A 24,741-nucleotide genomic window follows, 5' to 3' on the forward strand; every position below is an offset into this window, starting at 1 on the left:
TCTCACCATGTCATGATTGCTTAGCCGGAAAACAACATAGGGTCGCTTTCCGAAGATCATCTACGCCTATGAGAAGAAATCATATTCTTGATCTTGTGCATACTGACGTATGCTCCATGTCCGAGAAATCCAATGGAGGGGCATCATATTTCGTCACCTTTATTGATGACCATTCAAGGAAGGTATGGGTATACCTTTTGAAGTCAAAAGATCAAGTTCTTGATGCTTTCAAGGAATTTGTAGCCCAAGCAGAGCGAAGTACGGGTCAAAAACTCAAGTGCATTCGATCTGATAATGGTGGAGAGTATCGAGGTCCCTTTGAAGTGTTTTGCAAAGCTCATGGAATTAGAATGGAGAAGACACCACCAAAGACGCCACAACTGAACGGGCTAGCTGAAAGAATGAATCGAACGATCACAGAAAGAGTTCGGTGCATGCTCTCTCACGCTAAACTACCCAAACCATTTTGGGGAGAAGCCATAAAGACTGCAGTGGACGTCATAAATCTTACACCATCCGTTCCTTTGGAAGGCGATGTCCCGGAGGAAGTTTGGTCAGGTAAGAAGGTCTCTTACAACCATTTGAAGGTGTTCGGTTGCAGGGCGTTTGTCCATATACCTAAGGATGAACGATCCAAGCTAGACTCTAAGACTAAAGAGTGCATTTATCTTGGATCACCAAAAGACGAATTCGGCTATCGGCTTTGGGATCCGGTTAACAGAAAAGTTATCCGGAGCAGAGATGTTGTTTTCTTCGAAGATCAAACAATCGAAGACATCAACAATTCAAAGAGACCAAAGCTAAGGGTTGTAAGGAAAGAAGAAGCTCATAATCCCCAAGATCATGAACAAGCGATTGGAGATGGCGCTAATCCAGAAGAAGAGATTCCTATCATGGATCCAAATGGTGATGAAAGTGAAGAAGAAAATCAAGTGGAGCCTGATGAAGAACATGAACCAAGAAGGTCTGGAAGAGAGACAAGACCATCTGTAAGATATTATCGAGATGAGTATGTTAATCTTACAGATGAGGGGGAGCCTCAAAGCTATGAGGAGGCCATAGGAGACACTCATAGAGATGAGTGGGTTGAAGCTATGCAAGAAGAAATGCAATCCTTGCATGATAATCACACTTATGAGCTGATGAAGCTACCAAAAGGAAAGAGAGCCTTGAAGAACAAATGGGTGTACAGGTTGAAGTATGAAGAGAAAAGCTCAAATCCAAGATACAAAGCTCGATTGGTTGTGAAAGGATTCAACCAAAAGAAAGGCATAGATTTTGAAGAAATATTCTCTCCAGTGGTGAAGATGTCCTCTATCCGAGTGGTTCTTGGTCTAGCAGCGGTTCTAGACTTGGAGATTGAACAACTCGATGTCAAGACGGCCTTTCTACATGGTGAACTCGAGGAGGAAATCTATATGGAGCAACCTGAAGGATTCAAGGTTCCAGGAAAAGAAGACTTGGTGTGCCGATTAAAGAAGAGTCTTTACGGTCTCAAGCAAGCTCCAAGACAATGGTACAAGAAGTTTGAATCCTTCATGGTGGATCATAACTTCAAGAAAACCAAGAATGATCATTGCGTTTTCATAAAGAGGTACGAAAGTGGCGACTTTCTCATATTATTGCTCAATGTTGATGATATGTTAATTGTGGGTCAAGATCGCAACAAGATAGCCGCATTAAAGAAATATTTGGGAAGGTGTTTTGCGATGAAAGATCTGGGGCAAGCGAGACAGATTCTTGGAATGAAGATCACTCGGGATAGGCCAAAGAAGCTTTTATGGTTGTCCCAAGAATGATATGTTGAAAGGGTGTTCGAGAGATTCAACATGCACAAAGCAAAGCCGGTGAGCACTCCACTTGGTGGACATTTCAAGCTAAGTTCGAAGCAAAGTCCAACAAGTGAGAAGGAGAAAGAGGAAATGAAGACTACCCCATATGCATCAGCAGTGGGCAGTCTCATGTATGCTATGGTGTGCACCAGACCGGACATTGCCTATGCAGTAGGAGTTGTGAGTCGCTTTCTAGCAAACCCAGGAAAGGAGCATTGGAAAGCAGTTAAGTGGATTCTACGCTATCTAAGAGGCACAACGAAAAAGTGTCTATGTTTTGGCAATGGAAAATTAGAGTTAAGCGGTTATACTGATGCAGATTGGGCTGGTGATAAAGACTCAAGAAAGTCAATATCGGGATATGTGACTACCTTTGCAGGGGGAGCTTTTTCCTGGCAATCGAAGCTACAAAAGTGTGTTGCCTTATCCACCACAGAAGCAGAGTATATCGCAGCAACGGAAGCGTGCAAGGAGATGTTATGGATGAAGAACTTCTTACTTGAGTTGGGAGTAAATCAAGATAAGTATGTTGTGCTATGTGACAATCAAAGCACCATTCACCTAGCAAAGAATCCAAGCTTTCACTCTCGCTCGAAGCATATCGACATTCGGCATCATTGGAATCGAGAAGTTCTTGAAGAGAAGCTTCTACATCTCAACAAGGTACACACCCATGAAAACTGGTCAGACTTTATGACCAAGGTATTACCGATCAAGAAGTTTGAAGATTGCTGCAAAGGCACGGGTATGGCAATTGTTTCGGGCTAAATCGGGAAGAGGGAGATTTGTTGGAGTTCCCTCCTTAAGCCCAAAACAAATTAAGCCTTAGTCCAAGAAGAAGAAATATCTAGAAAGAGAAGAAGAGTGTGGATTGAGAAGTGTGTAGAAGTGTGTTGAAGTGTTTAAGAAAAGAAGATGGAGAAGTCTCTAGAATTAGCTTGTAGTTACCCTCCACTAGTATAAATAAGAGTGTAGAGTTCCTTTGTAACATCATTCAAGAATAAAAAAAAAACAAAGAGATAAAACATTTGTAAGAGAGAGTTCTCAAAACAAAATCTTTGTAAACCTTTTCCTAAATATAAAGAGTCTTCTTCCTAAATCTTTTAGTTGTCTAATCCCATCTTCATCTCATCGATATTGGGTAATATTCCCGACATGTTGTTATTGGCACTCAGACAATAAATACTCGTCAAACATTTTAACTGGTAGGCAGACAACAACAAAAACTACATTCCACTACAAGAAAACTGTGCGATACCGATGGACAAATCCGTCATAATCTCGTCGGGAAAGTCGCATACCGATGGAATACCGACGAAAAATGTCCGTCGGTATCATCTCGTCGGTATACTGATATTCGTCGGAAATTCGTCGGTAAATACCGACGAACATATTTCGTCGGAAAATACCGACGAACATATTCCGTCGGTTTTTTTCTAAAATTTCCGACGACACATATCCGTCGGTATTTATAGAGAATACCGACAAAGAGAATTCGTCGGAATTTTCAGAAAATACCGACGAAGGCATTCCGTCGGTAACTGAAGATAAAACCGACGACTTTATTCCGTCAGAAATATGTAGAAATTCCGACGGATAACTGTATCCGTCGGTATTCCTTTTTTAATTAAAATTTTTTTTTTATAATTCTTTATTTAATTTCAGAAAAAAATTGATAATTTAGAATTTAAAAACATTATAGATATATAAATTCAACATTATTATACATTAAAGTTATAAAAAGTAATAAAAAGTTTTTGAAAATTAAAAAAAACAACTAAAGGTTCAGAAACTTAACCTTACTATGTTCATATCTCATTTCTTGTATTACTTCAGAGACATAAGTGTTTTGAATAGGTTCAGGTTCCATCTTCTTCATATCAGTCTCTGGATTTGTATCTGCGTCACACAAACCACCTAAGTTCCATGTCCCATTCCTGCAACACCCAAAAAGATTCAGACTCTTGTCTGATGATTAATCCTCATATAATATTGCGAAACAGACCTGTAATGCACAGGAGAGAAGCTTCTGAAGAAGACATAACTACACTCATGATCTAGTTTCTCTAAGACCCATGACTTCCATGTCTTTAAAGACTTCTTAAACCCCTCCATTACTCCCATTGTCTTGTTCAGTTTACCTCCCTCCTGAAAATAACAACCTCTGCAACAACAACAATAACAAAAAAAAGCCATTAAGAGAACTCATCCATCACCTTTGCAGGGCTGAGCATAGATTAGTAAAATAACCCCCAATTTTTTAAAAAATTTACATATATATAAACCTCCAAATTTGTAAAGAAAAAAAATTAAATAAACTCTTACTAATTAAATTGTTTTTAACCCCTAAAATTCCATGTTTCAGATTAGGTTCTTACATGTTAAAGGTTTTGTCTTCGTTCCACCAATGTCCTGTATAAAGACAAGAACATCAGACCCGACCCATCTTTTAGACTGCCAGTTGAACTCATCGACTCTAACAGTCATCTTGACATCTTCCGGTGAGTTTTCAGGTGGCCTAGCAACCACGACCAGAAATGGTGTTCTATGATACTCAACGGTTACGTTATGTTCTGGGAACCGCATTGAAAGGAAGCCTTTGTGCTTGTTTATAGGGTTACCATTAAGAGGACGACGTCTAAGTATAAGAGGAGGTGGTTCATCCCTACAAAAAAAAACATTAGTAAGCTTTTTTATTATTTAGAAACGTTTTATAATTGTGTTTCAAAAAAAAAAGAAACGTTTTATAATTAAAATATTTTTATAATAATTAAAATGTGTTTTAAAATTAATTTAACGAATTTTTATAATGAAAAAAATATTTTTTATACCATATGCTGATTTTTTATAAATAAAAACGATTATTATATAATTTAAAATATTTTATCAAAAAACACTTTATACAAATTACAGAAATCCAAAATCTATAACTTCAATCACACAAATCCTAAATAAAAACTTCAATCCCGGCCCTAAACTAACTTCCAAATCCCTAATCAATCTCAAAATCACATAAACCCTAAAACTAACATTGTAACCATTGAAATCCCATGAGCAAAGTTAAAAGAATTGAAAATCTTACATGACTGGGTGAAAGAGGAGGTCGAATTTGGGGGATTTCGCCGGAAATCATGAGGGAGGAGGAGGGAATCGCCGAAAATCGCAAGGGAGGAGGAGAGGCTGGGCGGAGAGAGAGAGAAAAAGGGGAAGAAATGAGGAAAAAGAAGAGATTTTCTCTTATGTATTCATTTAACAAACCGACGGAATACCGACGGGTTGTTTCCGTCGGTATTTTATCTACCTGTCGGAAATCCGTCAGTTTTTTAATATTGGCGGTTTGCTGAACTTTTGCGCGGTACAGCTAGACCCGGGTAATTTTCTAAATATCGACGACCTTATCCGTCTGTTCTTCGTCGGTATAGTTAATTCCGTCGGTTATTTGTCGGAATATTCCGACGAGATACCGACGGATTACGGTTTAGAGTTTACACAGGGTGTCGAAATTATTTATATTTGTTATACGACTTTCTAAAACCGATATATTATGTTATATAAACATTCTCAAAAAAATGTTCTAAATTTATTTGAGTGCTACAACTTCTGAGAACTGGAACAAGCCAACTTAAAAGTGTATGATGTTGTTCGAACGGTTTTGATTGATTGATATACGGTTTTGATTGAATGATTATATATATGTCATGTTCAAAGTTTTAAAACTGTGAGAATACAATGGGTAGATTTGTTGTCTGATGTTATATATGATATTTAATACAACTGCAAAAAAAATCATACCTGTAAAAAACCGAAACTCTAAATTGATAATGTCCGTCGGTATTCCGTCGGAATTTACCGACGAATTGCCGACGAACCCCTAGGATTTGAGGGGTTCGTCGGTATTCCGTCGGTATTTACCGATGCATTTCCGACGAAACCCTCAAATTCTAGGGGTTGGTCAGAAATGCGTCGGTAAATTCCGACGGAATACAGACGGACATTATCAATCTAGAATTTGAGGGGTTCGTCGGTATTCCGTCGGTATTTACCGATGCATTTCCGACGAAACCCTCAAATTCTAGGGGTTCGTCGGAAATGCGTCGGTAAGTTCCGACGGAATACCGACGGACATTATCAATTTAGAGTTCCAGTTTGATTTTCGTTTTACAAATCTCACCATTGTATTCTCACAGTTTAAAAACTTTGAACATGACATATATATAACCATTCAATCAAAACCGTATATAATCAATCAATGAAAACCGTTCGATTTTTAAATCAACAAATCTAATTTATTTTTTTAATTTAAAAGTATACAACGCTTCAAACCCATAATTTGTTTTTAGAAGAAATCTACAATGTTTAAAAGTAATTTGCATATACATTCATAAAAGAGTATCTACTCTGCATCTGAGGAATTATGTGATGATGAACATGATGAATCTGAATCGTCTTCGTCAAACTCTTCAATCTCGCCATCCTCTTCGGTTAATTGTTGTTGTAGTGGATCAAATACTCCTTGTACTCGGCTTCTGGGATTTATTGACATGACAACGATCCAAGGATCGTTCCTTTGCCTAATCCGCGGATAACGAATATAATTCGTCGGTATTTCGTCGGGAAGTGCAACGGCTGCAAATTCGTCGGTATTCCGTCGGGAAGTGAAAGGGCTGTTCAATCCGTCGGTATTCCGTAGGAAAATACCGATGGAATTCTGACCGAATACCTAAATGGCCGGTATTGCGTCGGTATTTTGTCAGTATGTGTCAATTTTTTGCAACGGTCATATATTTGTCGGTTTTCTGTCGGTTTTCTGTCGGGATCGTATGACCAAATACCGACGACTGTATTCTGTCAGGATTTTCCGACGCAGTTCCGACGAATTTACCGAAATATATTTCCGACAAGTTTTCGTCGGAATTCCGTTGGAAAATCCTGACAGATTTTTTTCGGTCGGTTTTTCCGTCGGTATTGTCCGTGTTTTCTTGTAGTGTTCACTCAAAAAAATAATAATATAGATATCATAATACGTAAGAAGATTTTCTAATTAAAGATCCAAAGGAACTTGATCTACATATCTTTTTATACTTCCCAAGCGTGAACGCAATTTATACATATAGTGCCATATTACACGTAAGTAAGTGATCATATTCGCTTTTCAAGACTCATGCATGTCGGCCAGAATATCAGAAACTAACTAACCTTTTTAAGATTAAAAAATCATCATTCTTCTTGCTGAAATCACATTTTCTTCATTAATAAATGCAAACTTATTAAATATTTTTTACCAAAAAAAAACTTATTAAATATAAATGATATCAGATTTAAAATAAAAATAAAAATAATTGGTTCTTCTTTATTCTCATCATCATTTCAAACGATTCTACATTCTTTTATTATGCAAAGTTAGATGCGTTTAATTATAAATGTAGAAACTTTACTGAGGCATTTTAAAAAAGCCAATACAAAAAAATTGAGATGTAACAGCCAGAAAATTATGGGAGTTTACAATGAAAACAAATATATAAAAAACAACAAAAAGTATTAAGCCTAATGGCAGGAGAGGGAATAAGATGACAAATAGGGAACTAATGATTTGATTACTTGGTTATCAGAACATGGCTACTTCATACTCTTCCTTTGCATATCTATTAGCCTTTGAGGAGAGAGTTGTCAAGTAAGGCAGCACGAGTGGCTTGGAACTGTACTGTATACTTCCTTTGCAAATCTCTTAGCATCTCCGTCAGTTCTTGGAATGTGGGTCTCAGCTTTGCATCGCTGCCGTGAAGAACAAACAAATATAGAAGAGACACAAATTAATGTCACGCCATTAGCCGTCTAACACGTAGAACATTTAAACCAAATGATAACTGTAATAATTAAAGGTTATAGTATTCTTCTAGCAAGGATTATGTGGTAATCAATATGTTAAGCTTACCTGTGCCAACAACTCTCCATTAATGAGATCCAAAGAGGATCAATGTCCTTTGGAATTTCCAGTCTCTGGTTCATGAAACCCACAGCTCCAATCACCTGCATAGAGTTGAGACTTTCCCATGGGATCTTCTCGGTGGCAAGCTCCCAGAGTACTACGCCAAAGCTGTAAATATCAGACCTGTATCAATGAATATTAAGAAGAGCTAGTTTAGCATACAAGGCTTGGAATAACAATTAATCAAGGGAACTTAAGCAAACAGAACACTGAGAGTATACTTCTCATCAGCAGACTCATTTTGAAGAACTTCTGGTGCCATCCATTGAGGCTGCAGCACATGTAAACATCAATTCAACGGTCACTGCGAGAGGTTGGCTTATAAAGAGGATTCAAACCGAAAGGAGCATAGGTTTAAATACCGTTCCCTTTCCGGACCTGGTGGTTAAGTATGTCTCATGCTTGACACGTGAAAGACCGAAGTCAGCTATCTGTTAGAGATGTCAATCTAAATCTTCATTTTTGTTTTAGAAAGCTATTTTCATATGAACATGTTACCTTAACGGTCAAGTTCCTGTCTACCAGTAGATTTGAGGACTTGAGATCACGATGGATAATGGGTGGACTACAACAGTGAAGATAATTCATACCACGAGCCTGTGTAAAGAAGGTGACTGAATCAAATAGAGTTGAAAAGAAAGATCACAATACTAATGCAAAGCAGTAATCAAATAGAGTAGCCTATACATACAATATGTAATTGTCAATGGCCATAGTAAAGTGAAAAAAATTCAGATGTCTAATGAGCGTAAAACTAATACTCACAATGTCCAAGGCCATATTGATACGCCGCCTACAATCCAGTTTTGATGTCTTCCTCTGTAGGAGCTGGAAGAGGCTTGCACTGCAAATAGTAATCCGAATAAGTATGGTCATGAATCAGAGCTAAGGCTTGAGACTAAAAAGATGAGACTGAACCGTGGAAGGAGCTCTGACACTATACAGAGACGCTGAGGTGAAGTCACAGCTCCCATAAACAGCAAAACATTAGGATGTCTAAGTCTTTTCATCAACGCTACCTTCAAAATAAAAGAAGATTAAAATTAGTAACTAAGAACTTTTAAATGTTGGTTTTACTAAAAACCAATGAAATGTGTCAACAGTGTTTGGTTAAAACTACAGTCAGAGCAAATCATTATGGACAGGGATTTAAAACAAAACCTCTTGTCTAAAAGATTGTATGACTTCTTCTGAATATTCTTCTTTGGAGAACACTTTTACAGCTACAACCTGCAGTGATATTAGCAATTCTTACAAGATCAGATAACTTGTTAATGAATCAACATATGCATATTCTAAAATATCCAAAAAACGTACAGATCCAAACCAGAGACCGCGATAAACAGTTCCACATGAACCTGTAAAGAAAATTACTAGAGCATGTTTAGCAGAACAAAGACAGGATAGTCAGTAAAATATATGCTGTTATAAAGGATTTAATTGTATTCAAACAAGTTACTATGTTTAAGAGAATATATTACCTTGTCCTATTTCTTCTCCAACTGTCAAATCATCCCATAAAATTTCATATTCCAAGCAATCACTATTTGTAGCAACCTTGTTCATAACACTGTTGCTTATACTTTTGCAGCTACTGGAACTGCTTCTGTTGTTTGAATTTAGTGAAGACCACAATCTGCTTCCCTTATTACTGGTATACTTATTATTATCAGAGGAATCACTTTCAAAGTTTTTGTGAGACTTATGTTTCCCTTGATCATCATGTACACAAGGCCATAATGAATTAGTTGGCCTTCCTTTTGAAACTTCATGCTCAGCTTTTGAAGTAAGAATACTCTCATCACATGAGAACACACCAAAAGGAGCATATATAAAATTCCCTCTTTGTATGCTGGCACCACTTGATAATGCATCGTCCCTTTGTTCAGAGAGAGCGGCACCAAAGTCACCTGCTCGCATTTTCGACATGACCTTGTTGCTCACCTTGCATGCCTGTGAGTTTAACACTAGTCATCAAAATATACAACATCAAAATAAAATGTGACATAATCCATACAAGCTAAGAAAATGGTACTAACCAAATCTGACATCTTTGATGCTATAGCAGCTTGTATAGGCTGATGAGAGTCAAGTCCAAGTTTCGATAAAACAGCTCCTTTGGACTCCAAACCACGTTTTGATACGAAACTACTTACAGGGCTAGAGTTTACTCCACCTTGTTTTGCCTTTAACTTAGCCAGAGAGATTATAGGGTGCAGATACGGCGCTGACTTACTTGTGAGAGAAATGATGCCAACAAGGGAACCGGCGTCATCGTAAAATGGCGAACAAGTAGTGACAGCTGAAAATCTATGCCCAGATTTGCTCCGGACAGGAAACTCACCGGTCCAGCTCTCTCCATTGAAACAACGTTGAGCAATGTTCATCGCAAAGGCAGCATCCTGATCATCTACCATAACATTAATTGGGTTCTGCCCAACTGCTTCTTCAGCAGTGTATCCAAATTGCTTTTCCGCCATGGCATTCCTTTGAACAATCATATGTCATGAGACGTTAATAAACAATATAGGAAGCCACATAAAACCGCATTTCACAAGATCATACCACTACTAAGCGAAATGAAACATTAGCCAGACCCTATTCTTTTAAGAACACTACTATATATATAAACATCTTGACCCCAAATAATTAAACCAAAATTTTAATTAATTTTTTTTACTAAATTGTCTAGAGCTTCCTAATATCAGGGCCGCCCTCTTACTCACCAAAATATAATTCGCATTTTGAGATCGAAGGCATGAACAGATTGTCCCATGGACTGCACAATGTTCAAATACTGCTTATGCGTGAACTTCCCAGCCGATGGTCCTGTTCCTCCACTAACTCCATCTCTTAAACTGATCGAGTCATGGATACGGTTCTTATTCCGCACTGAGTTGGCGCCGATTTTCCTCCACCCTAGAGCTTCCTCGCAGATGTTTCTCGAATGTGAACGCTGCCTAAGCCCTGTGGATACCTTGAACTTAGACATCTCCTGCTTTAGGCGCTCTTGGCTCTCCTCTATCTCTAGCATCTTTGTCAGCAGCTCCTTCGTAGGTGTAGTCTTCATTGCGCGTTGAACCGGACCTTAGAGAGAGAAGGGGCGCTTGGCACTCGACCAATAAATAGTCGTTGACAATTTAGTTGGTTAGGCACTTGGGCAGAGAAAAACAAAAACTACAATCACTACACGTAAGTTAGTGATCATAGTGATGCTCATCTAACCCTGCATGCATGAACATTAACTATGGACAGCTTAGTAATCTACTGTAATGTTATTGTCTGTTTCTCACATGTACCAATCGAATTAAAGTAAATTTCATGACGCGACCGCACCGCTTAAACTCCAACATGACATTAGCTTTTCAACACTCATACATGTAGTAGGCCAAAAATATCCCACATTTTTAAAATAGAATATCATTCTTCTTCTTGCTGATATCATATGTTCTTCATCAATAAATGCAAACGTGTTAAGGTGGCAGATTTTCCGTTTAGTTTCTGGATGACACAAAATTTAAGTTTTTAGTCTCCTTAGAATATTACAAACTCAAAAACTTGTCATGGGAGGAAAACAAGTCATACACTCAAAACACTACTGTGGACCTGTGATCAGTGAGAGCAGCACCGAAGACCCCCTCAGAGAGTGTGGCATCACTACTGTCTGAAATAGTTTATACTAAGATGGAGAAGATGCTTTAACTTTGTTGGGAATATTACCCAATATCGATGAGATGAAGATGGTATTAGACAACTAGAAAATTTAAGAAGAAGACTCTTAATATTTAGGAAAGGGTTTACTACAAAGATTTTGTTTTTGGAAACTCTCTCTTACAAATATTTTCTCTCTTTGTTTTTCTTGATTCTTGGATGATTACAAATGGTGCCAAGCACCCCTATTTATACAAGTGGAGGAGCATACTCCAACAAGTTCTAGATTTCTCTAAATTATTATTTATTTCAAAATATGTAACTCCATAACTTTCTCTCTTCTTCTACACAATTCTTCTTCTACACACTTCTTCATCCTTCTCCATTTTTCTCTACATATCTCCTCTTCTTGGGCTCTTGGGTTATAACTTGATTAGTTATTATTCTTGGGCTAATGAGGGAAAACCCAACAAATCTCCCCCTTCCCGATTTAGCCCGAAACCGTTGTCATCCCCGTGCCTTTGCAACAATCTTCAAACTTCTTGATCGGTAATACCTTAGTCATAAAGTCTGACCAGTTTTCATCGGTGTGTACCTTGTTGAGATGTAGAAGCTTCTCTTCAAGAACTTCTCGAATCCAATGATGCCGAATGTCGATGTGCTTCGAGCGAGAGTGAAATGTTAGATTCTTTGCTAGGTGAATAGCACTTTGGTTGTCACATAGCATGTTGTACTTTTCTTGTTTTACTCCTAACTCAAGCAAGAAATTCTTCATCCATAGCATCTCCTTGCATGCTTCCGTTGCTGCGATGTATTCTGCTTCCGTGGTGGATAAGGCAACACACTTTTGTAGTTTCGATTGCCAGGAAACAGCTCCCCCTGCAAAGGTAGTAACAAAGCCTGATGTTGATTTCCTTGAATCTTTATCACCAGCCCAATCTGCATCGGTGTAACCGTTCAGCTCCAATTTTTCATTGCCAAAACATAGACACTTCTTCGTTGTGCCTCGTAGATAGCGTAGGATCCACTTAACTGCTTTCCAATGCTCCTTTCCTGGATTCGCTAGAAAGCGACTCACAACTCCTACAGCATAGGCAATGTCGGGTCTGGTGCACACCATAGCATACATGAGACTGCCCACTGCTGATGCATATGGGGTAGTCTTCATTTCCTCTTTCTCCTTCTCACTTGTTGGACTTTGCTTCGAACTTAGCTTGAAATGTCCACCAAGTGGAGTGCTCACCGGCTTTGCTTTGTGCATGTTGAATCTCTCCAACACCCTTTCAACATATCGTTCTTGGGACAACCATAAAAGCTTCTTTGGCCTATCCCGAGTGATCTTCATTCCAAGAATCTGTCTCGCTTGCCCCAGATCTTTCATCGCAAAACACCTTCCCAAATCTTTCTTTAATGCGGCTATCTTGTTGCGATCTTGACCCACAATTAACATATCATCAACATAGAGCAATAATATGAGAAAGTCGCCGCTTTCGTACCTCTTTATGAAAACGCAATGATCATTCTTGGTTTTCTTGAAGTTATGATCCACCATGAAGGAGTCAAACTTCTTGTACCATTGTCTTGGAGCTTGCTTGAGACCGTAAAGACTCTTCTTTAATCGGCACACCAAGTCTTCTTTTCCTGGAACCTTGAATCCTTCAGGTTGCTCCATATAGATCTCCTCCTCGAGTTCACCATGTAGAAAGGCCGTCTTGACATCGAGTTGTTCAATCTCCAAGTCTAGAACCACTGCTAGACCAAAAACCACTCGGATAGAGGACATCTTCACCACTGGAGAGAATATTTCTTCAAAATCTATGCCTTTCTTTTGGTTGAATCCTTTCACAACCAATCGAGCTTTGTATCTTGGATTTGAGCTTTTCTCTTCATACTTCAACCTGTACACCCATTTGTTCTTCAAGGCTCTCTTTCCTTTTGGTAGCTTCATCAGCTCATAAGTGTGATTATCATGCAAGGATTGCATTTCATCTTGCATAGCTTCAACCAACTCATCTTTATGGGTGTCTCCTATGGCCTCCTCATAGCTTTGAGGCTCCCCCTCATCTGTAAGATTAACGTACTCATCTCGATAATATCTTACAGATGGTCTTGTCTCTCTTCCAGACCTTCTTGGCTCATGTTCTTCCTCTGGCTCCACTTGAACTTCTTCTTCACCTTCATCACCATTCGGATCCATGATTGGATCCCCTTCACCATCATCTCCAATCACTTGTTCATGATCTTGAGGCTTATGAGAATCTTCATTCCTTACAACCCTTAGCTTTGGTTTCTTTGATTTGTTTATGTCTTCGATTGTTTGATCTTCGAAGAAAACAACATCTCTGCTCCGGATAACTTTTCTGTTAACCGGATCCCAAAGCCGATAGCCGAATTCGTCTTTTGGTGATCCAAGATAAATGCACTCTTTAGTCTTAGAGTCTAGCTTGGCTCGTTCATCCTTAGGTATATGGACAAACGCTCTGCAACCGAACACCTTCAAATGGTTGTAAGAGACCTTCTTACCCGACCAAACTTCCTCCGGGACATCGCCTTCCAAAGGAACTGATGGTGTAAGATTTATGACGTCCACTGCAGTCTTTATGGCTTCTCCCCAAAATGGTTTGGGTAGTTTAGCGTGAGAGAGCATGCACCGAACTCTTTCTGTGATCGTTCGATTCATTCTTTCAGCTAGCCCGTTCAGTTGTGGCGTCTTTGGTGGTGTCTTCTCCATCCTGATTCCATGAGCTTTGCAAAACGCTTCAAAGGGACCTCGGTACTCTCCACCATTGTCAGATCGAACACACTTGAGTTTTTGACCCGTACTTCGCTCTGCTTGGGCTACAAACTCCTTGAAAGCATCAAGAACTTGATCTTTTGACTTCAAAAGGTATACCCATACCTTCCTTGAATGGTCATCAATAAAGGTGACGAAATATGATGCCCCTCCATTGGATTTCTCGGACATGGAGCATACGTCAGTATGCACAAGATCAAGAATATGCTTTCTTCTCATAGGCGTAGATGATCTTCGGAAAGCGACCCTATGTTGTTTTCCGGCTAAGCAATCATGACATGGTGAGAGAGAAATACCTTTCATATCAGGAAGAAGTTTCTTGCTAGAAAGTATACTTAAACCTTTCTCACTCATATGCCCGAGTCTTCGGTGCCATATATCGATGTCATCACTTGCAACGTTTACTTCTTCCTTGCAAAGCTTGGCTTGAGTCACGTATAATGAGCCTTCTTTTCTTCCTCGAGCCATGATCAAACTTCCTTTGGTTAACTTCCATTTGCCACCACCAAAATGACTGTCCAAGCCGACATCATCGAGCTTTCCGGTTGATATGAGATTGAGTCGCATGTCGGGAACATGTCTCACATCCTTGAGAACTATCTTACATCCAGTGTTTGATGTAAGAATAACATCCCCCTTTCCAATGATCTTGCTTCTTCCTTGATTTCCCATTTGAACATTACCAAAGTCACCACTTTGATAGGTTGTGAAGAAGCTTCCATGAGGGGTGACGTGAAAAGAAGCACCAGAATCAACGATCCATGAGCTATCATCAGAGCTAAGATTACATTCTCCAACGAGATATAATTCTTCGCTCTGGTCTTCCACAATGGTGGTAGTCTTTTCTTCATGCTTCTTTGTAGGATTGAACCGGTCTGGTTTGATATTACCGGCTTGTTTGTCTTTCTTGAAAAACCGACATTCCAACTTCATGTGACCCTGTTTGCCACAGTAATAGCAAGTAACTCTCGGACGTGACTTGGATCTTCCTCGAGATTGGTCTCGTCCTCTGCTTCGGTTTTGACCACGAGTCTCTTCTCTACCTCGTCTATCAACAATGTTAGCTTCTGAATATGAACTCGAACCTCGTTCCTTCCTGCGAACTTCTTCGTTTAGAAGGCTATCAGTGACGGTGTCCATGGTAAGCTTTCCCTCTGGTGCTGAATTGCTTAGAGTGACAACTAGTGTGTCCCAACTCTCCGGCAGTGAACTGAGGAGTAAAAGGGCTTGCATTTCGTCTTCAACCTTCATATCAACTTTGTTAAGCTGATTTACAATCCCCTTGAAATTGTTCAAGTGCTCCATCATGCTCTGGCCATCCTTGTACTCCAACTTTACCAACCGTCGAACAAGAAGAGCTTTGTTTCGAGGTGTTTTCTTTTGAATCATGGATTCAAGTTTTGTCCATAATTCAAAAGCATTTGTGTAGGTAGAGACATGTTCAAAAAGAGATCGGTCGACATACTTACGGATTACGGCAACCGCCTTTCTATTAAGAATCTCCCATGCTTTATCATCCTTTCCTTCCGGCTTATCCTTCATGATGATGGGCTCATGCAAATCCTTACAATAAAGGTGATCTTCCATCATCGGTTTCCAATAAGAGAAGTTGTCCGTCGTGAGCTTGAACATGTCACCTTCAAAGGTAACGGTGGCCTCCATCTTCACTTCTTCAAAGATAACGGTAACCTGGCTCTGATACCACTTGTTGGGAATATTACCCAATATCGATGAGATGAAGATGGTATTAGACAACTAGAAAATTTAAGAAGAAGACTCTTAATATTTAGGAAAGGGTTTACTACAAAGATTTTGTTTTTGGAAACTCTCTCTTACAAATATTTTCTCTCTTTGTTTTTCTTGATTCTTGGATGATTACAAATGGTGCCAAGCACCCCTATTTATACAAGTGGAGGAGCATACTCCAACAAGTTCTAGATTTCTCTAAATTATTATTTATTTCAAAATATGTAACTCCATAACTTTCTCTCTTCTTCTACACAATTCTTCTTCTACACACTTCTTTATCCTTCTCCATTTTTCTCTACATATCTCCTCTTCTTGGGCTCTTGGGTTATAACTTGATTAGTTATTATTCTTGGGCTAATGAGGGAAAACCCAACAAACTTTACTGAAGTTCATTCATTTTGCTTGCCATAAACATTACATGAGTTCGGAATTTATACAGAAAGTGTAAACCCTAGAAGCCCTAGACAGATGTCAAGATCATGTGCTTCCTAGAGATTAAGGGCTGACAGCTTCAAGCCTTTAAAACCTTCAGCACAAGCTTTCAGTCATTTTCTGCTTTTGTACTTCGCTTTTCTGGTTCTCATCTTCATTTCCAAGACAGCCGTTGCGCGGTTGATTTGAATTCTGGGCCACTAGAGTTTGATTGTTGACTGGGCTTTTCATCCTCGTGGCCCATCTTCTGCTTTCCTTTCTGTTCTCTTGTCAATCTGCTGCCGTTTAATGCTCTGTTCTCCATACTGTCACCTGCTAGCATTTTCGACATGACCTTGTTGCTCACCTTGCATGCCTGTGAGTATAACACAAGTCATCAAAATTGCAACATTAAAATAAAAGGTGACATAATCCAAACAAGCTAAGAAAATGGTACTAACCAAATCTGATATCTTTGATGCTATGGCAGCTTGTATAAGCTGATGAGAGTCAAGTCCAAGTTTCGATAAAACAGCTCCTTTGGACTCCAAACCACGTTTTGATACGAAAATACTTACAGGGCTAGAGTTTTTTTCACCTTGTTTTGCCTTTAACTTAGCCCAAGGGTGCAGATATGGCGCGGCGTTACTTGTGAGAGCAATTAAGCCAACAAGAGAACCAGCATCATCGTAAAATGGGGAACACGTAGTGACAGCTGAAAATCTATGCCCTGATTTGCTCCTGAGAGGAAACTCACCGGTCCAGGTCTCTCCACTGAAACAACGTTGAACAATGTTCATGGCAAGGGCAGCATCCTGATCATCTACCATAACATTAATTGGGTTCTGCCCAACTGCTTCTGCAGCTGAGTATCCAAATTGCTTTTCCGCCATGGCATTCCTTGAACAATCATGACATGAATAAGCAAGCCACAAGCATCATTTCACAAAAAAAAACTACTATTCTAATAAAGGACCTAACTGACATCCAAAAGCAAATTCGGAAGATCGCCACATAAATATATTATGAGACGTGAATAAACAATGTAAGGAAGCCATAAACCGAATTTCACTAGGTCAGACTACTATTTATTATTAGTAATAGGCTTAACTCACACCTAAAAAAGCTACTTCAAGAACAGACTATCAGATTATTTATAAATTGTTTTCGATGTACATTTAATACTCACCAAAAGATAATTCGCATTTTGAGATCGAAGGCATGAACAGATTGGCCCATCGACTGCACAATGTTCAAATACTGTTGATGGGTGAACCTCCCTGCCGATGGTCCTGCTCCTCCACCGACTCTAGCTCTCAGACTGATACTGCTCTCCTTCCGCAACGAGTTGGCGCAGCTGTTCCTCAACGCCAGAGCTCCCTGGTCGATGTTTCTCTTTGCCGGCGACACCGAATGACCATGTTCGGTGGATACGGCCTTCAGCCTACACATCTCGTGCTTTAGGCGCTCGTGACTCTCCTCGAGCTCTAGCATCTTCGTCAGAAGCTCCTTCGTTGGTGGAGTCTCCATTGCGAGCTGAAGCGGACCTGAGAGAGAGAGAGAGAGAGAGGCGCTTGGCCGGTTAGATTTTTATTGGCACTCGACAATAAGTAGTCGTCGACAATTTAGTTTGGTTAGGCAGACAAAACCTCTTTTTTTTTTGAGCAACAGGCAGACAAAAACAAAAACTACAATCACTACACGTAAGCGGTAAGTCAGTGATAATACTGATGGCGACTTAACCCTGCATGCATGAAGGCAGCATACTAATCTATTGGGGAAAAAAACAGCAAAGTACTGACTAAGTAAAATAAATTTCATCAGGCGACTACTGCACCGCTTCAACTCCAACGTGACATTAGCTTTTCAAGACTCATACGTGTCAGCCAAAATATCAGCAACTAACTCCCACTTTTTTTATAATTGAAATATCATCATTCTTCTTCTCGCTGATATCATGTTCTTCATTAATAAATGCAAACTTGTTGAAGGTAGCAGATTTTCCGTTTAGTTTTTGAATGACACCAAATTAAAAGTCTTTGGTCTCCTTAGAATCCTTTTTTTTTTTGTGAAACGGTCTCCTTAGAATCCTATAAATTCAAAAACTTGTTACTTCTTGATAGATTCCGAGAACATGATGGAAGTATCATTGCTTTTAAAATCTTGGAAACTTGTAAAATCTATAAAGAAGGGAGAGAGATTTTTTGGATTTAATTATGGATATAAGTCAATTGAATAATTGTCCCTAATTGTAATTGATCGTAACTACATAGGGTGTCAATTTGGGCTGGTCCGGTCCGGCACGGCCCAAACCCGCTAAACTCGCAAATATTTGAATCCGGTCCGGAAATTTTTTGGGCCCAGAATTCAAAACTCGGTCTGGCCTTTATAAGGCTAAAGGGTTTTTCGGGTTTTTTTGTTTTTTCAAAAAATAATTTGCCATTGGCACTTCCATAATTTTAATACATGTGAATTTTCATTAAAAAATTAGTTTTATTTTTTTGTTTTAAAATATAAAGTAAGTTTAAACTTTTCTTCTTTATCAATTATTTTTTACTTTTTGTATGCTTTAAAAACATATTATAAACAAATCAAATTTAATAAGATTTAAATAATCAAATATAAATTAAAACTAAATATGTAAGAGAGCAAAATTTATGATAAACACGATCAAACGTTTCATACTTTGTATTTTGAAATTAAAAAAAAAACATATTGTACATCAAAGAAGAGACATTTACAAAATTTAAAATGTGACATTTGTAATGATCAAACAATAAAGTGCATAAACAACTTTTATATTTTCTTTATTAAAGTTTGAATAAAAATATTAAAATAATATGTCAATACTAATAAGAGTTTTGATTACAAGAACGATAATATTTAAGCTAAAGTATAAAATTTCGGGTTTTTCGGACCGACCTTAGCCCAAACGGGCTTAGACCCAAAATACCCAAATCCTAAATAGACTTAGCCCGAAATGTCCAAATTTTTTTGGACTTATAAAACTAAGTCTAAACCCGGTAATTTTTAGGGTTGGACGGACTCGGAATGCAGAACTTTTGTTACTGAGTAAAAGTTAGAAGAACAGGAACAAAAAAAACTGAGCATAAATGGCCTTGTTAGGGTTTATGATCAAAGTATCATTGATTCTTGTAAATTTTAAAATTTTGAAATATAAAAGATAAAATCTTGAAAATTTGTAAAATCTATAAAGAAAGGAAGCGTGGTTTTTAGATATTTAATTATGGATATAAGTTAAATTGAAAAATTGTCCCTAATTGTAATAGATAATAACTGTAACAACAACAAAGAAGATGTAAATTAAAAAAAAAACATACAAGATTACTTCATACTATTTAAGATAAAAATTAGTTATTTACAATCTTTTTGTTACTATTTTTATTTTATAACTTCCTTTTTGTTACTAGTAATTTAGAAGTTAGAAGAAGAAGATTAGTATAAATGGGCCGAGATAGGGTTTAAGGTGGGTTTCATCTATTGGGGTTTAAGACCATCTCCATCCATTAAGACCTTTAATGGGTACTTAAAACTAAATTAATGTTTAATTTAGTGATTTGAAAGGTTTAGAACTTCTATTAATCTATTTAATTTTTTCATACTCCATTGGTAGAACCTTATTAGAAAATACTAACCGGAAAAGAAAGAAGCTTCTAGTGTCGTCAATCGTCGTAGCTTTCGCCCTTATCCTCGCCGCCGCGATTTTCGCCGGAGTCCGATCAAATGTCAACTCTTCCCAACACGTTCTAGGCCTAGCTCAGAAACCAAGCCAAGCAATCTCAAAAGCATGCGAGCCGACTCGTTTCCTTGAGCTATGCGTCGACTCACTCATGGACTTCCCCGGCTCACTCGCCGCCTCCTCCGCCAAAGATCTGATCCACGTGACGGTGAACATGACGCTACACCACTTCAGCCATACACTCTACTCATCTTCCTCCTTCTCCTTCCTCGACATGCCACCGCGTGTTCGCTCCGCCTACTGACTCATGCCTCAAGCTGTTAGACGATTCCGTTGACGCGCTCTCTCCTCTGTCGTTTCAGTCTCAACCGGCGAGACGAAGCCTCAAGACGTGATGACGTGGCTGAGTTCGACTCTTACGAACCAGTAATAGCGCGCCACGTAGGGGTCCTTACCAAACCCAAAAATACCAATTTAAGTAGCGGTCCTCTGTTTTTTTCTCAATTTTAATTTATTTTTCTTCCTTTTTTTTTTAAGTACCCTTGGGTAAGGAGCCCTGATGGACATGCTCTAATGCAACTAACTGCTCTCTCGCATGAATGATGAAATCGATTCTTCACTGAGTTCTCTCTACCCCTGCGAATGGATTCCACTGATGACGATTTTGGCGAGCTATACGTTGACGACAAGGCTCACGCGACTGCTTCCCTCGCCGGCGATGACGTATGCGAGAACAAGGGTTTTGAAGTGACATTAGAACCCGAATCGGAAGGCGAAGCGAAGAAACACGACGCGGAGGTGGTGGTGGATAAGGATTCGAGTCCGTGCGTCGACGACGACGCTAGTGCTGCGAATCGAACCGAGGCGAAGGAAGAGTCGGAGTACAGTGACAGTGACAGTGACGATGATGATTTGAATATAGTGCTGAAAGAAGACGATTCGGTTGCTTGTGGATCGAACGCCAGCAATCAGAGACGGAGTGTTGGAAGCTGGGTAAGTGTTTAGGTTTTAGGGTTTTGATTTGGTTGTGATCAGGTGTTTGTGATTTTATCTAATGTAATCTTGTGTGTTTTGATGCGTTCTTATGCAGTGCACAATGCCTAATAGTGGGATGGTTAATGGACGCATGAGAATGGAAGCTACGAGTCCGTCTCTAGTAATGCCTCGGTGTGGGTATAATAATTTCTCACATACTTGGTCAAGGTTAGTGACTGTGGTCAAGGCTACCACTTTTGATTCTAGCTTTTATTGGAAGTGAGTGATTGATATGATTGGTGAACAATGTTTTATCTTTTCTTCTCAGGGGAACTTTTGATGCGAATTTCAATGTGTTTGAGAAGAGGCCGTGGAGGAATCCTGGTGTGGATGTCAATGACTACTTTAATTTTGGGTTTAATGAGCAAAGCTGGAAGGATTATTGTAACCCTGGGGTAAGTAAACATGTTTTGATTCTTGATGTAATATTCTTTGTGGAAAGGGCGTATTTGGTTTGATTTTGATGAGTTTTTCTTTTCTGTTTTAGGTAAAAGGAAGAGCGATTGAGGTTGAAGATGGAACTCTTGAACGCACACCATCTATGGATTTGCGTATTCCACGTGAATTAGACCCTGACGTGGTGATACAGGTCAGAGATTGAATGATTCTTGTAGTTTTGTTGCCATTATTTGTTATTGATGATGTAATGTGTGAAACCAGATCCCAGTGACTGATGATGTTGAGGAGCTATCAAGCATGACACCTGTGGAAGCAAGGTCTCTCAGCAAACCATCAAATGGAGCATCTAGAAGTGAGGAGTTTCATTCAGATATTGGAGAGGATTTGCATTCGTCTGGTGATTCGATGAAAGAAGAGGTTTCTGTTGGGCGTGAAGAAGAAAACACTGGAAGTTTCAGAGGCGAGCAATCTCCTCCCAGAGAGAATCGCTGCAGCAGGGAAGTAACACCTTGTGATAAGGAGATTATTGAGGAGGAGAAAGAAGAGACTTGTTGGAGTTCAGATAAGGCGGATTCATCCTCAGTGGAAAGGGAATCATCTCTTAGAGATCGCTTTCGTTTTAGCCCTACCTCTTCATATTCTGTTGGTAAAACCGAGGAATCTGAAGATTCTGGAACAGAGTCATCAAAAGGCGGTGGTGCTACTGGTGACCAACGTGAAGCCAGTACCCCACCACGACGAACTAGATTTGCGGAACATGAAGCAAACAGTACCAAAAGCGTGGAAAAGAGTGATACAGAGCATTCAAGACACAGAAGATCTCACGAAGGCCCAAGCAAAAGATACTGTCGGAGAATTGACTATGGTGCACGTAGGAGAACAAAACATGCAAATGCATCGCCTACACCAGATCGAGATCTTGGCAAGAAAGTGTGTTCTGGACATGGAAGATCATATCGTGATTCGAGCAAAAACTGGCAGAAGAGACCACAATTTGCTTTGGGAAAGGTCGGTACTGAAGGTAGAGGCTTTCCGCAGTCAGATAGAGGAAAACGTCATGGCCGTTCATATTCACCTGTGGATCTTGATCGAGATAGGGGGCAAAGGTTATGTTGGCGCAACAACAAAGAACCATCTCATGGCCGAGGCTTTGATCCTTCTAATGGTTACAAGTATGAAGCGGGTCTTAAAGAGTATACCTCACGTTCATCCTTCAATCTTAACCAGAGAGAATCTCGATTAAGTTTTAACAAAGAGGAGGATAGATATGGTAGGCAACATAGTGAAAGAAGATATGGCCGTGAACGAAGTCCTGCCCTAGCCTATGAAAGCAACAGAGAGGATAGATATGGTAGGCAACACTGTGAAAGAAAATATAGCCGTGAAAGAAGCCCCGGCCTAGCCTATGAACGCAACAAAGAAAGAAGACGATATGATGGGGTAGGAGAACCTTATTATCAGGACCGTATTCCAATATCTGATATGGAATATAGGTACCAGTTTGAGTACTGTTCTATAAATGGAAGACATAACCCCAATCAGAGTCGCGAGGATGAACCTTATTATGGAAGGTCTGACTACGATTATGAGTTCCCTCGTGGTAGATATGAAGATGAAGTTCAGAGGACAGAAAGTGAAATGCCATTTGAGCTGGCTTACAGGGAGATGCATTCTTTTGCTGAAGTGGGAAGGAGAGAATTTGAAAGATATGAAGAGGATTTCTCTGAAATAGATAGAAGACACCATTACACAACACTTGGTTGGCATAATGATAGGTTTGTCTCAGATAACGATGGTCATAATAAGTACAGAGTCCAAGGTGCTTGGCCTACGCCGTCTTTACCATTCAGAGATTCTTGGCAGACAAAAGGATCGAGAGGTGATTCTTGGAGAGATGAGACCAGAGACTTCACAAAAAGGGAAGCAAATGACAGGCAGAATAATCTGTTGTATAAGGATGCACCAAGAGATGGTTGGACACGGAATCTTGTTCGTGGCGATAATGTGAGCATACAAGACAGACTAAGGTATGATGATGATGATGATGATGATGATGATTGGGTTCGTCGTGATAAAAGGAGCTATCAGTTGGGAGATTCAGTGAGAGAAATTGCTCATTCTGCGCATCCTTCATATACTGATGAGATGTTAGTCACCAACATAGGAGTGTCAGCACATGATCGAATCTCCATCAAACAAAGACGTGGATATTTTATGAGCCATGTTCATGAAACTGTTGAAAGACATCAAAGATCCAAAAAGCTGAGAAGAGATGGGAATGCTTTCATCAAGTGTCAGGATCAGATTAACTCAACTGGTAGACAAGGGAAGGTAAAAAAAAATAATGAAACCGAAGTCATACATATTTTTATCAAATATAAGTATAAGTCATGCTCTAATGTTTTAATTTATAAGAGATTAAATATCAGTTTTGTGTGAAGTGAATAACATGACCTTTCTCATGTGATCTTTTTTGTGTGTTTCAGCTCTCTAACCAATCAAGAATAAGATTCTCCAACGGCAGAGATACAACAGAACAGCAAGACCATCAGAAACCAAGAAATGTAATGGGCAAAGGAAACGAGAAAGCTGTTGTGAAGATTAAAGGTTTGATTGAGAAAGAGGAAGGTGAGATCATTCAAGAAGAAGAGAGGAACGTGACAGGGACTGGAATAGACGAGGAACGTATACAAGAGAGCATTAAGAAGATGGAGAGACGAAGAGAGAGGTTCAAGGAACCCGAATTGGTAGCAGCCAAATTTCATTTTCAAACCGAGCAGGGAGCCAAAACCGATGTTACCAATCAAGTGAGACCGGTTAGGAAGAGGCGATGGGGTGCAAGCTAGCTAGCAAATATCAAATTGGTTTGGCTATTCGAAGTTAAATACAAATACGGTGTATCAAATGGTTGGACTTAGATTTGAAGGTTATTTTGCATTTTGTTTTTGTTCAAAGGCCTAGTTTGACCATAAAAAAAAACAAGTACTTTAATGTTTAGTATGGTGAAATCAAAATGTAGCAAAGATTGAACCGGTGATATTATTGTGAATTAGAGCATACGTTTATCATCGTGATAACCACAGTAATTTCAAGTTACAGTCTGATATTTGTAAATTTGTAATAGTAAGTATTTTCTAAATATCAATTTTGATAACCGGTTTACCAGACCAATTATTGACCAAGT

General features: G+C 39.2%; 6 protein-coding genes across 6 annotated transcripts; 2 read left to right on the forward strand and 4 right to left on the reverse strand.

The window, feature by feature from the left end:
* Nucleotides 1–3,609: 3,609 nt before the first annotated feature.
* On the reverse strand, nt 3,610–4,418 carry LOC106395368 (protein trichome birefringence-like 8). Its single transcript, XM_048749481.1, has 3 exons — nt 4,270–4,418; nt 3,838–3,996; nt 3,610–3,769 (listed from the first exon to the last, which is right to left on the reverse strand). Exons 1-3 carry the CDS (start codon nt 4,416–4,418, stop codon nt 3,610–3,612), a joined length of 468 nt encoding a protein of 155 aa, XP_048605438.1.
* A 4,161-nt stretch (nt 4,419–8,579) lies between these two features.
* On the reverse strand, nt 8,580–10,298 carry LOC106394162. Its single transcript, XM_048749482.1, has 6 exons — nt 9,858–10,298; nt 9,300–9,771; nt 9,136–9,176; nt 8,980–9,048; nt 8,762–8,837; nt 8,580–8,662 (listed from the first exon to the last, which is right to left on the reverse strand). The coding sequence occupies exons 1-6, from the start codon at nt 10,296–10,298 to the stop codon at nt 8,580–8,582; spliced, it is 1,182 nt and encodes a 393-aa protein (XP_048605439.1).
* A 207-nt stretch (nt 10,299–10,505) lies between these two features.
* On the reverse strand, nt 10,506–10,894 carry LOC106442115. Its single transcript, XM_048750135.1, has one exon. The coding sequence runs from the start codon at nt 10,886–10,888 to the stop codon at nt 10,541–10,543; it is 348 nt and encodes a 115-aa protein (XP_048606092.1). The 5' UTR covers nt 10,889–10,894; the 3' UTR covers nt 10,506–10,540.
* Nucleotides 10,895–16,598: 5,704 nt separating this feature from the next.
* Nucleotides 16,599–17,953, reverse strand: LOC111197892. The gene is made up of 3 exons (XM_013836256.3): nt 17,613–17,953; nt 16,885–17,323; nt 16,599–16,799 (listed from the first exon to the last, which is right to left on the reverse strand). The coding sequence occupies exons 1-3, from the start codon at nt 17,951–17,953 to the stop codon at nt 16,599–16,601; spliced, it is 981 nt and encodes a 326-aa protein (XP_013691710.1).
* Nucleotides 17,954–19,962: 2,009 nt separating this feature from the next.
* On the forward strand, nt 19,963–20,427 carry LOC106394163 (probable pectinesterase/pectinesterase inhibitor 34). Its single transcript, XM_013834757.1, has 2 exons — nt 19,963–19,966; nt 20,069–20,427. The coding sequence occupies exons 1-2, from the start codon at nt 19,963–19,965 to the stop codon at nt 20,425–20,427; spliced, it is 363 nt and encodes a 120-aa protein (XP_013690211.1).
* Nucleotides 20,428–20,623: 196 nt separating this feature from the next.
* LOC106391758 (FIP1[III]-like protein) lies at nt 20,624–24,594 on the forward strand. The gene is made up of 6 exons (XM_013832458.3): nt 20,624–21,116; nt 21,214–21,326; nt 21,427–21,553; nt 21,646–21,747; nt 21,819–23,888; nt 24,044–24,594. The coding sequence occupies exons 1-6, from the start codon at nt 20,766–20,768 to the stop codon at nt 24,401–24,403; spliced, it is 3,123 nt and encodes a 1,040-aa protein (XP_013687912.1). The 5' UTR covers nt 20,624–20,765; the 3' UTR covers nt 24,404–24,594.
* Nucleotides 24,595–24,741: the final 147 nt, after the last annotated feature.

This window comes from Brassica napus, chromosome C3, assembly GCF_020379485.1.
Source record: "Brassica napus cultivar Da-Ae chromosome C3, Da-Ae, whole genome shotgun sequence".
NCBI classification, from domain to species: domain Eukaryota; kingdom Viridiplantae; phylum Streptophyta; class Magnoliopsida; order Brassicales; family Brassicaceae; genus Brassica; species Brassica napus.